Consider the following 13,205-nt stretch of genomic DNA (forward strand, 5'->3'; position numbering starts at 1 on the left):
CAGACCAGGCCCACAGAGAGTGCAACACTTATCACCCTAACATTATACAGTTCTGGCAGTTCCTTCTGAGCTCTGTAAGGGAGGTGAGCCCTACTCGGTCCCTTATTACATCTTAAGTAAACAGACGCTAGTGTACAAAATGGATTCTCATCCCAGATAATCCAGAGTGATAATATTTCAATGATAAAGCAAAAGATCTAACCACAAAAACAAATTATTTTCTCATTGACAATATTCACATACAATTTGAATGTGAAATATCATGAAAGATCAAGAGCTACCTAAAATTGTAATAAGATACTTATGGCCTAGATTCAACAATTTCAAACTATGTAAAAGTGTTAATATGTATACAATGGATAAAATTCAGGTGAAAACAAAATATTCTCTATTTACTAAATGAAATGCATAAAGTTTGGGGAAACACTACCACTTGAGGGGTTAAATTACATCAAAGCAAAATGCACAACATGATTAAAGAATGTAACTTTAAAGTCCCTAAGAATTTTCAAAACCAAAGGTTTTCACAGTAGATACAAATAAATCCAATACAACATTTAGAAGAATCAGGGTCATCAATAAACACTCCACTTGAAAATGCAAAAAGAAAAGAGTGACAAACATCCATAAATGCAAAGAAAAAAACAGAAAATAATGGTCAAAATGATACTGAATTTTAGTGGTTCATTCTGTGCTTCAACATAATTATTTGTGCAATAAAATACAGGATGAAATTTTTCTTTAATTTTATTTTATGGTTTAAGTTATTAATGTACAGGAAATACACAGAGAGATGAAGCTTAGGCAGCTTGCAATAGTTGGCTGAACTTGAATATTATTGCATCATATGTTAAGCTTTTGGATTTTCCCAGAAAACAGGGGCTTAAATTCAAAATAGAAAAATTAAAGCATTAATAAAACATGAACATTAGCAAAACTTTTATTACCTTTGTTTAATACAAACATAAATGTTAACCAAAGTGAAGGGGGGTATAATTTTATTTGAGCATATTGACAAATTTTTGCTCTTTCTACCTTGATTTTTTTGAGTGAAATAATATTTATTTCATTTTAGGTACTAATAACTTCCTAAAAAAATGTTGAGATTTTCCAACATTAAGTTATATTTTGTTCATCAGTAAAAGTCATTGTAATAGTAAAATTATTTTTATTAAATATTGTTATTCACCTTAACAATACATGAAGATAAGTTTCTTGTCATTTCTTTCTCTTAAAGAGGATAATTTAAGTAGTGTGTCTCTTACTTCGAATCATTTCCAGATAAAATACTGAGCACCATACAAAATGGACTAATTTTTTTTAGGATTAGTACTAAATTCAAGTAATAAATAGTTATAGATCTTACCTCTATATGATTTAGTGATAGTAAAATAAAAGTCTCATAGAAAGATCAGGCCAAAATTTAATACATTTGACTGAGAAGTGATTTGTATTTTGGGTAGTAGAACAACAGAATAAAGAAAAGAATTTAATAAAATGTGAGAGAGAATAAAAATAAGAATATAAACAAAACTGTGAAGAAATCTCCTGAATATATCAAGTTGAGCCTGGGAATTTCTTAAATTTAAGAGATTGCTATAAGATTTCTCTCTCTCTTCCTACAATACCAGGTCAAAAAAAAAAAAAAAAAACACTTAAGAGAATATTTTTTCATGTTGCCTAAAACAGTGAATTATAGGCCTGCTAGATTGGCTGACTTCTTGGTTACCAGACATGTCTTGGTTAAAGCAGCTTTTTGTAACTGCACTCATATTTATATTTGCTGTATTCTTATACATATGTGGGTTTTGTTGTATATTCAATCTTCTTTCTAAGCAACTAGCTTACCACGTCAAATCACAAGTACTTGCAAAGTCCCTGCTTGCTTCAATTAGTAAAGAAGGAGGAAATGTAGGGGACATTCCTCAAGCTTATTTGACAGCAGTTGCTGACACCATGGTTTAAAAAAACCAAACAGTCTGGATTGGAGAAACTGAGGAAATGGTAAAGACTCACCATGGATTGTAGACCTTTGCAGTTACTGAGGCTGAGCTACAAGCTGAGGGGAAGCCTCAGCTTGCTGGATGTGAGTTCACCTGGGCTGCGTCGCCTCATGCTGTGTGCTGGAGCTTGCCCAGTCATTTGTCTCAGACTTGCTGCCAGACAAAATCACTTAGGCATACTTGGTTTGTTTACAATAGTATGATGTATAGCTTACCTATAAGTTGGTTCTGTTAAGTTTTAACAAGCATCTTAACCTGAGTGGATAATGTGCCTCTGTATGTCTTGTACAATCATAAGTAAAATTAGATCTGTGGCTTCTGAGCCTGTTCTCCAATGTCTGTGTTTACTGGGGGACATTGCTGTCCTCACGTCAGCGGGACCTCCATTTCAAATAACTACAGTGAATAAACTTACAAGAAAATTAATAAGTAGCATTTATATAGACTTGAATAAATGCCATGCCTTCTTAAAGCTCTTTTACATATTAAGATAAGTAATTTAGATACTAGTCCTAATTCTGCATACAACTATTAGCCTGTTTCTTTGTTTTGTTTTGTTTTTTGTTTTTCTTTTGATTCATTGTACACAAATGGGGTACGACTTTTGTTCCTCTGGTTTTACATGAAGTAGAGTCACACCGTTTGTGTAATCATACATGTACAAAAGGTAATGATGTTTGTCTCATTCTATTATCTTTCCTCCCTGCTGCCTGCCCCTCATTTTTCTCTATACAATCCATCCTTTCCCCTATCCACATGGAATAGGGCTATTTGCATGAATCTCACAACATGAATCCTCCAACAAGAAGAGGAGCTATAATTCAATTCCAGTCCATCCTGGTAGGACTCTGTTCCTTTTCCATGACTACCCTTATACTATGTTTGGAGGACAAGGTCCAAAGTTGCAGATTTGGAGGGATGATTGGTAAAGTTAGGATTAGTGAAGAGCCAGAAACAGAAGACATCTTGGGTGCAATATCCAAAGTAGAATTCACTTCTAGAATTGTATATATACTAAATGCTCCCTGAGAATTAATGAATACCTCTTAAATATTTTATTTAGTGAGTCAGATTTAACTTTCCATCATCCTGACTCAAAGGAAAAGAAAGAATGGTATAAAGTACCTATAGAGTAAGCCAATAACTCTGTGAAATAAAATTATCTAAGCAATGTGACAACCTGGGAGCTAATGACATATTATCCTAATGCCCTATTTCTAAGATCTACACAATTTCAAGCATAACTAGATGACAATAACATTAAATTGGATCAGTGATATTTTGCCAATGTTATCTCAATAAATAAGTTACCTTAGAAATGTTAAATAACTTTTTTCTTATATCACAGATAATAAATACTGGAGTTAGGATTCAAACACAAGTTCAATGAAAGAGATTTGCCTTAGCTTGCAATCATGAAACATATCAGTAAGTGAAGAAATTGTCCATCATTATTGAGTTGAAATATGTTATTTCATATTGAGTTGAAATATGTTAGTTTTCAAAAAAATGAAAATAGAATAGTTTGTAGAGTTTTCTGGTTTGTTTGTGGTTTTTGTTGTTTGTTTCTTTTGTTTTTATAACAGTAGAGACTGTGAAGGACCCCCTGCACATGGAGTTTAAGTTAGTGGCCAGTCTCTTTATATCTAATGGACCACAAACTTACTCCCTATCACATACCTCTGACCACCTTGGTTTCTACCAGTTATTTTCTTGATTGATTCTATCTGGATCCATGTTCCCATACTAAGTAAAACTCAAAGTAGCTCCCACATGATAACCTATTGAAGGATACTTTTTCCTTTTGTCATAAAATATTTTCTGTAACTTCCCACAATTATGAACTACATGATAAAGGCATTTATTTTCAAATCAAGTGATGGGAGGAAATGGAGTGTTGAAAAATAAATGTAAAAATGTACTCTATATTCCACAAAGGTAGGAGGAGGGATCGTGAATATTTTCACAATAAGGAAATAATGTTTGAGGAAATAAATATGTACATGATTTAAACATTATACAATGATTTCATGTACAAAAACATAACACGGTACCCCATTGATACGTACAATTGTAATGTTTTTATATAACTTAAAATTGTTTAAAGATAGGGCTGGAATTGTAGATTCATTAATGTGTGTTTGAGCCCTAGCACCACTAAAATAATAAATGATATTTATTAACAAATAACATTTAGTGTGGAAGAAAATAATCTATGATACAGAGCTGTTGAAACGTGCTTGAGAAAATACCAATTAAAACTGAGATACGATGGCAGGCCTGTGGATTCATCTTGAAATATTTGTTCTTTCAGAAAGGTCGAGGAGAGGAAAAGAGGAGACACTTAGAACTGAAATGGATCATATTAAATCCATGCCACTATGAGTCGAGTATGTCAAAATAAAACCAACTATCATGTATAATTATATTGAGGTAGTAAAACATTAAAATTGCTGAAATACAAAACTGAAAGTAAGAAGAAAAATACAATCATTAGTGAAACCCTCTCTTGCTTGGAATTTTGTGTAGAGATTAATATTAATTCAATTGGTCATTAGAAGTCTATATAGATATTTTATTTCATATTATTTCACATTATTTTGGATGTGAAGTCATTCAAGAAGTTGGTTTGTCCAACCTACTTGTTTCCTATAAAATTATTCATATTGTCTTTTATAGTAATTTTAATTTTTTCAGAATTGTCTATAAATTATGCAAAATCTCAGCTTAAATTACTGGTTCGAATAACTTCTTAAAATTTTGTACAAGAGAAATAGAAAAATTCTGTGAACACTCTGCCTTATAATTGCTGATGGAATTAGCATCACAAAGACTCTCTTTGATTTTTATTATTTGGACTTGATCTATGGTGTCACTTCCTTTCAACTCAAAGACTTAATTTAATATTCCTGATAGCATATGGACTTCTAGCAGCAACCTGCTATTGATGATATTATTGATTTTGTTTCTATGTATAGATAATACTTTCTTATTTTGTTACATATCTCATAAAGTCCAGTTAAAACTGAACAATTGATCTAACATCCTATAGCACATCCAGATTCTAGGGCCATTTAGGAAGGCGTGTTTGTTGCCATATGTGTGTTTATGCTCTTGCCTGGAGTAATTTCGTGGAATCAGATTACACTGTGAAGTTGCTGGTAAAGTCTGGTCATTCTTCTTATTATTATTATTACTATCTTTATTACCATTATCACTTGTATTCCAATGTCTGAATTCCTAAGCACTCCCCATTGTTCAGTATAGTTTAATGATCAGTCAGTGATATTTATTGTTCTTTAATAATATAGCCAGGAAGACTTCCAATATTTATTTATTGATGAATTTGTGAGTGGCTTGGAAACTTGGGAAATATATTAATTTCAGGAACTTTGCAAGTTTTGATGGATTATACTCACTGCATTTACATGTTCACCTTCACCTGGATCCCTCTCAAGACAGTCTTGAGTATGGATGTGGCTGTGCACTTGAACCCAATCATTCAGATCACTACTATAATTAGGATTTCAACAGTACTGACTTTCATTTTCCCATTCCCCTGAAATTCCTGTTAAATTGTTGGCTAATCTGTCCCAAATCTATGGACACACAGACATAGCTATAATGTTGGCCCCACCCCCACAATGACTTTCTACCATAGTTGACATCATTTATAAAAATTCTGGAAATCTCATCCCAATATGCTGCTTGAAGTCACAGCAACCTTCTCCTGTAATAATTAGAGAGTTGCTAACCTATCTGGCATATAACATCCTGGTAGATCTGTTTCATGTAACTGAAAGTGGGCAATGGAAACTGTATTGTTCAAAACACAGTGAATTTTACTATTCTTATTTAGGTTAGCTTAGTTTTCTTCAACTTTTTATTGATGCAACATAGTTGTACAGAGTTTTTTGATAAGGATGCAAAGACTTTTCTTGAAAGAAATTGAACTTCTATTCAAAAAACCTGAAAATTAATATTCTTGGTTCAAGAAATTATTGACTAGTTATGATTTACTTAGGTATAGAATGTTTAAAATACATTGTTGTTGGAAGCAAATGTATGATAAAATATGTTACCATGAGTAGGCATACATCATAAATGTTACCAAAAGCACAAACTTGAAAAGAAATTCTTTATAAATTGTACTTCATCAATGTTAAACATTTCATTCTGTGTTAACATTTTTAGGAAAATAAAAATACAGCCTACAGACCCAGGAAAGTATTGGTAAATCACATATCTATCAAAGGAAGCACAGAAAATATATGGACATTTCCCTAATTGAACAGTATGAGAAAGACATGGCTTAATTAAACAATGTACAAGATTCAAATGAAATTTAAAACAACAATTAATGTTGCATGTATACTATAATGCTAAAATTAAATTAATCACAAATAATATCAGTCAAAATAGGAAAGTTAAATATACAACCCTCAAATGGTTGTAGCTTTCAAAGTTTGGAAATGAGGAAGGCATATGCTTCTAAAGTATATTTTCCATTTATGTAATCATTATTCCTTTTATTTGTGTAAACATATTCTGGGTTCCTGTGTCTAGATCTAATACTGTCTCCCTGGGACTGGAGTGTGTGTCAGTGTATTTGTGTGGGGATGTGTGGGCCAGGTATAGAAACCTATTTTATTAACTTACACTCAATTTGAGGAACTCCTTGACTAGAAAATCAAGCAATAACTTCGTAAAATTCTAGATTTTGACAAGTGAAGGCAATTAACGATAAAAATAGGAAATCCTAGTTGGTTACAAGGCGATCTAGCTAGACATTACATTTTACAGTCTCCTGTCCAGGTTGCTGTAATCTGTCACTAAATTTTAAACTGAGGATTCTTCCTGAAAAGTCTGAAAGACTTTTCTAGTTTCTGCAACTGACAAGATAAAGTGTGTACTGCTCTGCATTCCCCTCCTGCCCTGTTCTTTATGGAAGTGATCACAAGGTCTAACTGCCCAATGTGGATTTACAGGTGGCAGACTCAACAGGAACATTTGAAACACATTGAACTTCTTGAAAACTTTTAATGACACATAAACTTCTTTCCGATTGATTTCTCAGTGTTTATATTTATTAATAAGCACAAAAAGGAAGAGAGACTGAGAATATAGGGGATAGTATAGCCATTCATGTTTTAGTTTGTTATGTTAAATTCCTTGAATAGCAGGAAATTAATTTCCTCTATTAATAAGTTACCTGGGAAAAGACTAATCCCCAGGGCAGACACTATTTCCTACCTCAGGAGCACTGCTTTTTTATTTATTTTTTTCCTGAGAGTAGAATATATAGTAGATAAGGCTGACCCTTTGTTACAAATGAAGGTAAATTCCCAAAATATGAGAAGAACAAACTTATTTACTATTTTCTGTCTTTTACCTATCAATAAAGGTAAGCATTAGGATTAACCTAATTCCAAAGTAGATAAACATGGAATACATTTGACAAATATAGAATTCATTTTTATGTTCAGTTTTATTTTTATGAACATGAACAATAAGTAATATTTAAAATTTTAAAAGAACCCTTTGTTGTTGGTTACTTTTTCAATTCCAAGTTGCTCTTGCATTACATTTGCACTCTTACGACTTTGGCTATTATTAGGTGAACTGAGAGCAAAATGGAAAATTCTTCTCAATATAAAGAGAAAGTATGAAAGTTTATTGTTCACATCATATTTTTAGATGTTACTATTTGCTAAATAATCATGTGATAAACATGCATTTAACTATTTCACATCACAAACCTGGAGATCCTATCTCTTGAAAACTGAATTATATAAAATGGGTTAGAACAATATTGAATACACAGTATAAAAATATCTCTGCATCCTACTACTATTAAGAAGGTTCCTAGTTTATGAGTCAAAAATCCATGAAAAATGGATTTAAAATTGCTAGAGGAATGTTAGCATGTTCACATTTTTTTTCTTTAGAGGTTTCTGGCAGAAGGACAGACATCCTTCCAACTTCTATACACTAGTATCACCCATTATTTCTTATTTTTAATTTAGTTCCATCAACTTGCTCTGAATATAATATGTACGACAATGTTCTGATTAATTCCACACTATTCAAACTAAATGAAATCATTGTTTCAAAGGGGCTCACAAATAAACATGAAGTATCTGCACTCCAAAAAGGTGGCTATATCTAACAGAACTACTAGTGATTTTTTTCCTCTGAGTAGTATAAGTAGCAAGTTCCAAACGTTTTCCAAAGTCAGAGAAATCAGCAAGAATGTTGGGTGAGATGAGTAAGCTTCTTAAGCCCAATTGTGTCTATAATTTAAGAACAATTTGAATAATTGTAAGTATAAATTTTCTCTCTTTTTAGGTATTGAGTATTGAATCCAGGGGCACTGTACTAGGAACTTCATCCATAGGTCTTTATTCTTTTCTATTTTGAGATGAGGTATTGCAAATTTGCCCAGGTTGATGGGAAATTATTCATCATCTCCCATCAGTTTTCTGAGTAGTAGGAATTATAATATTTTTTCTTTATATGTAGTTGGGCATGGAGAATTACTGTAAATATTCATAAAATTGCAGGTCCATTTGCCAGTGGAAATTTAAGACTCCCCCATCTATGAAAAAGAAAAGGAAAGCTAAGATTCATTAACTGTAGATGAAGATGAAGCACAAGTTCTGTTCATATTGCTGTTTCTTGCTTATTATATTTTAAAGATTGGTTCTACTTTACTTTATAAATGTACACTTCTATTTGAACAGAGGGAAATGAGAGTCAAAGGAGATTAGAAAGTGCAAAAAGCATTTAAAAAGAGTGAGCTGATTTAGCAAAGAGAAAGAAGAGGATGGCAATTCCTAAAAGTTAGGGTTTGATACTCAACTGTGCACGTACAATGTATGATAGTCCGGAGTAAAGTTATGATTCAATCAGCAGATTTAATAATTGTCTGCTATGGTTTGGATATGAGGTGTCCCCAAAAAGCTCATGTGTGAGACAATGCAAGAAGGTTCAGTGGAGAAATGATTGGGTGGAAGAGTCTTAACCCAATCAGCAGGCATTTACCAAGTGGTAACTGAAGTGCTAGGGTGTGGCTGGAGGAGATTGGAATTGGGGCATGACTTTGGCGTATATATTTTGTATTTGAAGAGTGGAGACTCTCTGTCTCTCTGTTTCCTGATGATGTGAGCAGTTTCCCTCTGCCACGCTCTTCTGCTGTGATGTTCAGCCTCACCTCAAGCCCTGAGGAATGGAGCCCGCATTCTATGGACTAAGATCTCTGAAATTGTGAGTCCTCAAATAAGCCTTTTCTCTTCTACAATTATGTAGTAATTTAGTAAAAGGAGCTAAAGAACTGACTAAAACACTGTCCATGTATTAAGTTGTCAGCTTAATTAGATATAAGAATAAATTTAAAAAAAATTTTTATGTCAGAAAATAAAATACTTTGTGGTAGAGTTTCACATACTTATAATCATAGTAAAGCCACTTCTTTTTCATCTGGGAGTTTGTGTCATCATAGAGTCTCAATTGTGCCTTTTTATATTGTAATATCAAAGTTTCATTTAGAGTATAATTTTGGAAGAAGTTTGAAGAACCTTAGGACTTCATTATTTGGTGGAATATTGGGGATGTAACAGGAAATTCTTATTTAACATTCCCATGTTCAGCTAGAGAAGTTTCACAAGATGGTCAAGTTCAGGATGCACTTTGTTCTTTCTCCATTAGCATTTGGTTTTGAAGCTGAACTCTTGACCACTGTCCACAAAATAGGATTAGGGGTATGCATTCAAATTTCATTTATTCCCTTTGTATTTAAATTATTATTAATATGCATCATATTTAGCAAGCAATGAGGTGATTGGCTTTGTCTGAAAGAGAGAAGGAAAATAAAATAATTCCTACATACCCACCACCCAAAACACAAACACATGTACACTCACACACAAGGCATGCACTGAAATGCAGAATTCCAGGAAGGTATACTTGAGTCTTTGGCATTACTTCAATTATTACACTCATTTGTAATTTATCCAAGAAGTCAGCAAATCAAAACTTTTGGAAAACTATACTATACCTCATATAAAATGGCATATATAACATAAAAATAAGGTAGTATAAAGTTCTGTAAGTTCTTTATAAATTTTGGAGATTAGTGCTCTATCTGAAGTGTGTGTGGAAAAGATTTTCTCCCACTCTGTAGGCTCTCTTTTCACATTATTGATTGCATCTTTTGCTGAAGAAAAGATTTTTAGTTTGAATCCATCCTATTTATTGATTCTTGCTTTGATTTCTTGTGTTTTGGGAGTCTTGTTGAGGAAGTCTGATCCTAAGCCAACACGAGGAAGATTTGGGCTTACTTTGTCTTCTATTTGGTGCAGGGTCTCTGGTCTAATTCCTAAGTCCTTGATCCATTTTGAGTTGAGTTTTGTGCGGGGTGAGAGATAGAGGTTTAATTTCATTTTATTGCATATGGATTTCCAGTTTTCCCATCACCACTTGTTGAACACTCTATCTTTTCTCCATTGTATATTTTTGGATCTTTTGTCTAGTAGATTTCATCTTACTCCTATTAGAATGGCTATTATCAAGAACACAAACAATAACAGATGTTGGCATGGATGTGGGGAAAAAGGCACACTTTTACATTGCTGGTGAAGTTGCAAATTGGTGCAACCAATCTGGAAAGTAGTGTGGAGTTTCCTCAGAAAACTTGGAATGGACCCACATTTTGATCCAGTTATCCCACTCCTCAGTTTATACCCAAAGGACTTAAAATTGCAATGGAATATTATTCAGCCACAAAGAATGATAATATAATGACATTTGCAGATATACACATGGAATTGGAGAATATCATGCTAAGTGAAATAAGGCAATCCCAAAAAAACCAAAGACCAAATATTTTTCCTGATATGTGGATTAATGATATATAATGGGAGTGAGGGGTTGGGGGTGAAAGAAGAAAAAATAAAACTATAATATAGGTCAAGAAATAAAAATGAATGCATGCATAATATAAATGAATAATAGCATACAAACACACTCATACTTGAACCCCCCTATACACAAATAAGGGAATTGAGTGAATGAAGTCAATGAACTCAGTAGAATAGCAGCCATTGCTAAGGATATGAATGATCTGCAAACATCCAGGTGAAGAGATGTGCATAATGTCTTACGTATGAGTAGATCTCATTCAGAATAAAGAGGCCCACATTATGGAAAAGACTAGTTCCTTGACCACAGATACTAATTAGATTGCCTCTTGAATATTAAGCTACTCTCTATAGGAAAATCATATTAAATGTCCCCTATCCTTCTTGAGATCCTCATTATCCTTCTCAACATCAGTTACACTACAATATCTGAACAAAATCTGTGACTTCTGATTTTATAAACATATTAAATGAATATAGAGTTTTAAAGATTAAATAGTGTTGAATTACACTTGCTGAACAATTAATCATTAATTTTCATAATGAACTATCCAGAATATCAAAGCTAAATCAGTCTTCATAAATGTACAAAAATTTGTTTCAAAGATTAAATATCCTCTTCCTAAAATTAATAGAGATGTCTTAAACAATACTTTCTCATACATTTAATTTAGTTTTGTATTTATCATTATACACAAAACAATGTTGGGAGAAGAGAAAAATAAAAGTAAAAAAGTACAATTATTGCTTCAATTGAACCTACGTTCAGATTTAGATATTTAGAGTGTTCAAAAGAAAATTAAAGTGGCATGAAATATCAGAGAAAGAGGAGGAATGTTTAATAACCCTCAGCAAAAAAATAAATACTAAAAAAAATTGATGAAGATGTATTTTGGAACAAAAAATATCTTCATCACAATTTCAGCCTCATGGAAGTCATACACTTTTATCTTAAAGGTATCTGGGAATTTGTAAAGCAAACCATCTCTTAGTACATTTAAGAAAACAGAAGTAAAATGAAGTTAATTTTCTACTTCTGACTAAAACTTTCCCACAGATGAAACATGAAGAGGTAGAAGCAGAATACAATGTCTCCACAATGGTCCAGTTTGTCCTGCTGGGATTTTCTGAACTTCCAAACCTCCAGGGGTTTCTATTTGGGGTGTTCTCCATCATTTACATGGTTGTCCTCATTGGGAACAGCCTCATAATCATAATAACCAGTTTTGACCCTGCGCTGCAAAAACCCATGTATTTTTTCCTGGCACATTTTTCTTCACTGGAAATCTGTTATGTTTCAGTCACTCTCCCCAGGATTCTGTTCAGCCTTTGGACTCAGGATAGGAGCATCTCCTTACTGGGCTGTGCCACCCAATTGTGCTTCTTCCTTGTGCTCGGAGCAACAGAGTGTTTCCTCCTGACTGTGATGTCCTATGACTGCTATGTGGTCATCTGCAACCCTCTTCACTATCCCTTAGTCCTGAACCCAAAGAATTGCCATCAACTGGCAGCTGGCTCCTGGCTTGGGGGAATGCCAGTCCAGGTAGGGCAAATGTGGCAGATATTCTCTCTGCAATTTTGTCATTCTAACCAAATCAACCACTTCTTCTGCGACATACCCCCCATTCTCAAGCTAGCTTGTGGGGACACCTCTGCACATGAGGTGTCTGTCTGTGTCATGGTTATGTTGTTTGCTGTAGTCCCTTTTATGTTGATACTTGCTTCTTATAGTAAAATTGTTCTTACTATTGTGAGGTTGCCCACAGCCCAAGGACGCGCTAAGGCATTCTCCACTTGCTCCTCACACCTACTGGTTGTGGTTTTATTTTTTGGATCAGCATCCATTACTTACCTTAGGCCCAAATCCAACCATTCTGGAGGAACTGACAAACTGCTCTCTCTTTTCTACACCATAGTGACTCCAATGTTTAATCCCATGATATACAGCCTTAGGAATAAGGATGTGATTGCTGCATTGAATAGATTGTTGCTTAAATGATAGTGTCAATTTTATGTATGAATGCTTGCATTACTCCTCACACATTTATCAGAAGATTATTTCAGATTTTACATTCCCCTTTTGAGATATTGATTATTTCAAATTCAGTATCTATTTGTGTCACTTCTGAACAGGAGCTTGAATTTTACTCTGCTTGTTAGTATCTTGGACAGATTAGTTTATCTTCAATATTCATATCTCAAGAAAAATATGTTCTCATCAAAAAAGTGCAATGTACATGATATATCCCTTATGAAATTGACAAATAGAATCAAATGTTATGTC

General features: G+C 33.4%; 1 protein-coding gene across 1 annotated transcript; it reads left to right on the top strand.

The window, feature by feature from the left end:
- The first annotated feature begins 11,960 nt into the window (after positions 1–11,960).
- Positions 11,961–12,920, top strand: LOC124959979 (olfactory receptor 10AG1-like). The gene has a single exon (XM_047518485.1). It carries the CDS (start codon positions 11,979–11,981, stop codon positions 12,918–12,920), a length of 942 nt encoding a protein of 313 aa, XP_047374441.1. The 5' UTR covers positions 11,961–11,978.
- The last annotated feature ends 285 nt before the right edge of the window (positions 12,921–13,205 follow it).

Source organism: Sciurus carolinensis, chromosome 11, assembly GCF_902686445.1.
Source record: "Sciurus carolinensis chromosome 11, mSciCar1.2, whole genome shotgun sequence".
NCBI lineage: Eukaryota > Metazoa > Chordata > Mammalia > Rodentia > Sciuridae > Sciurus > Sciurus carolinensis.

What these genes read in the sequence shown, in the direction of transcription:
- LOC124959979 (XM_047518485.1), top strand. Translation starts at nt 11,979, where the DNA reads ATGAAACATGAAGAGGTAGAAGCAGAATACAATGTCTCCACAATGGTC.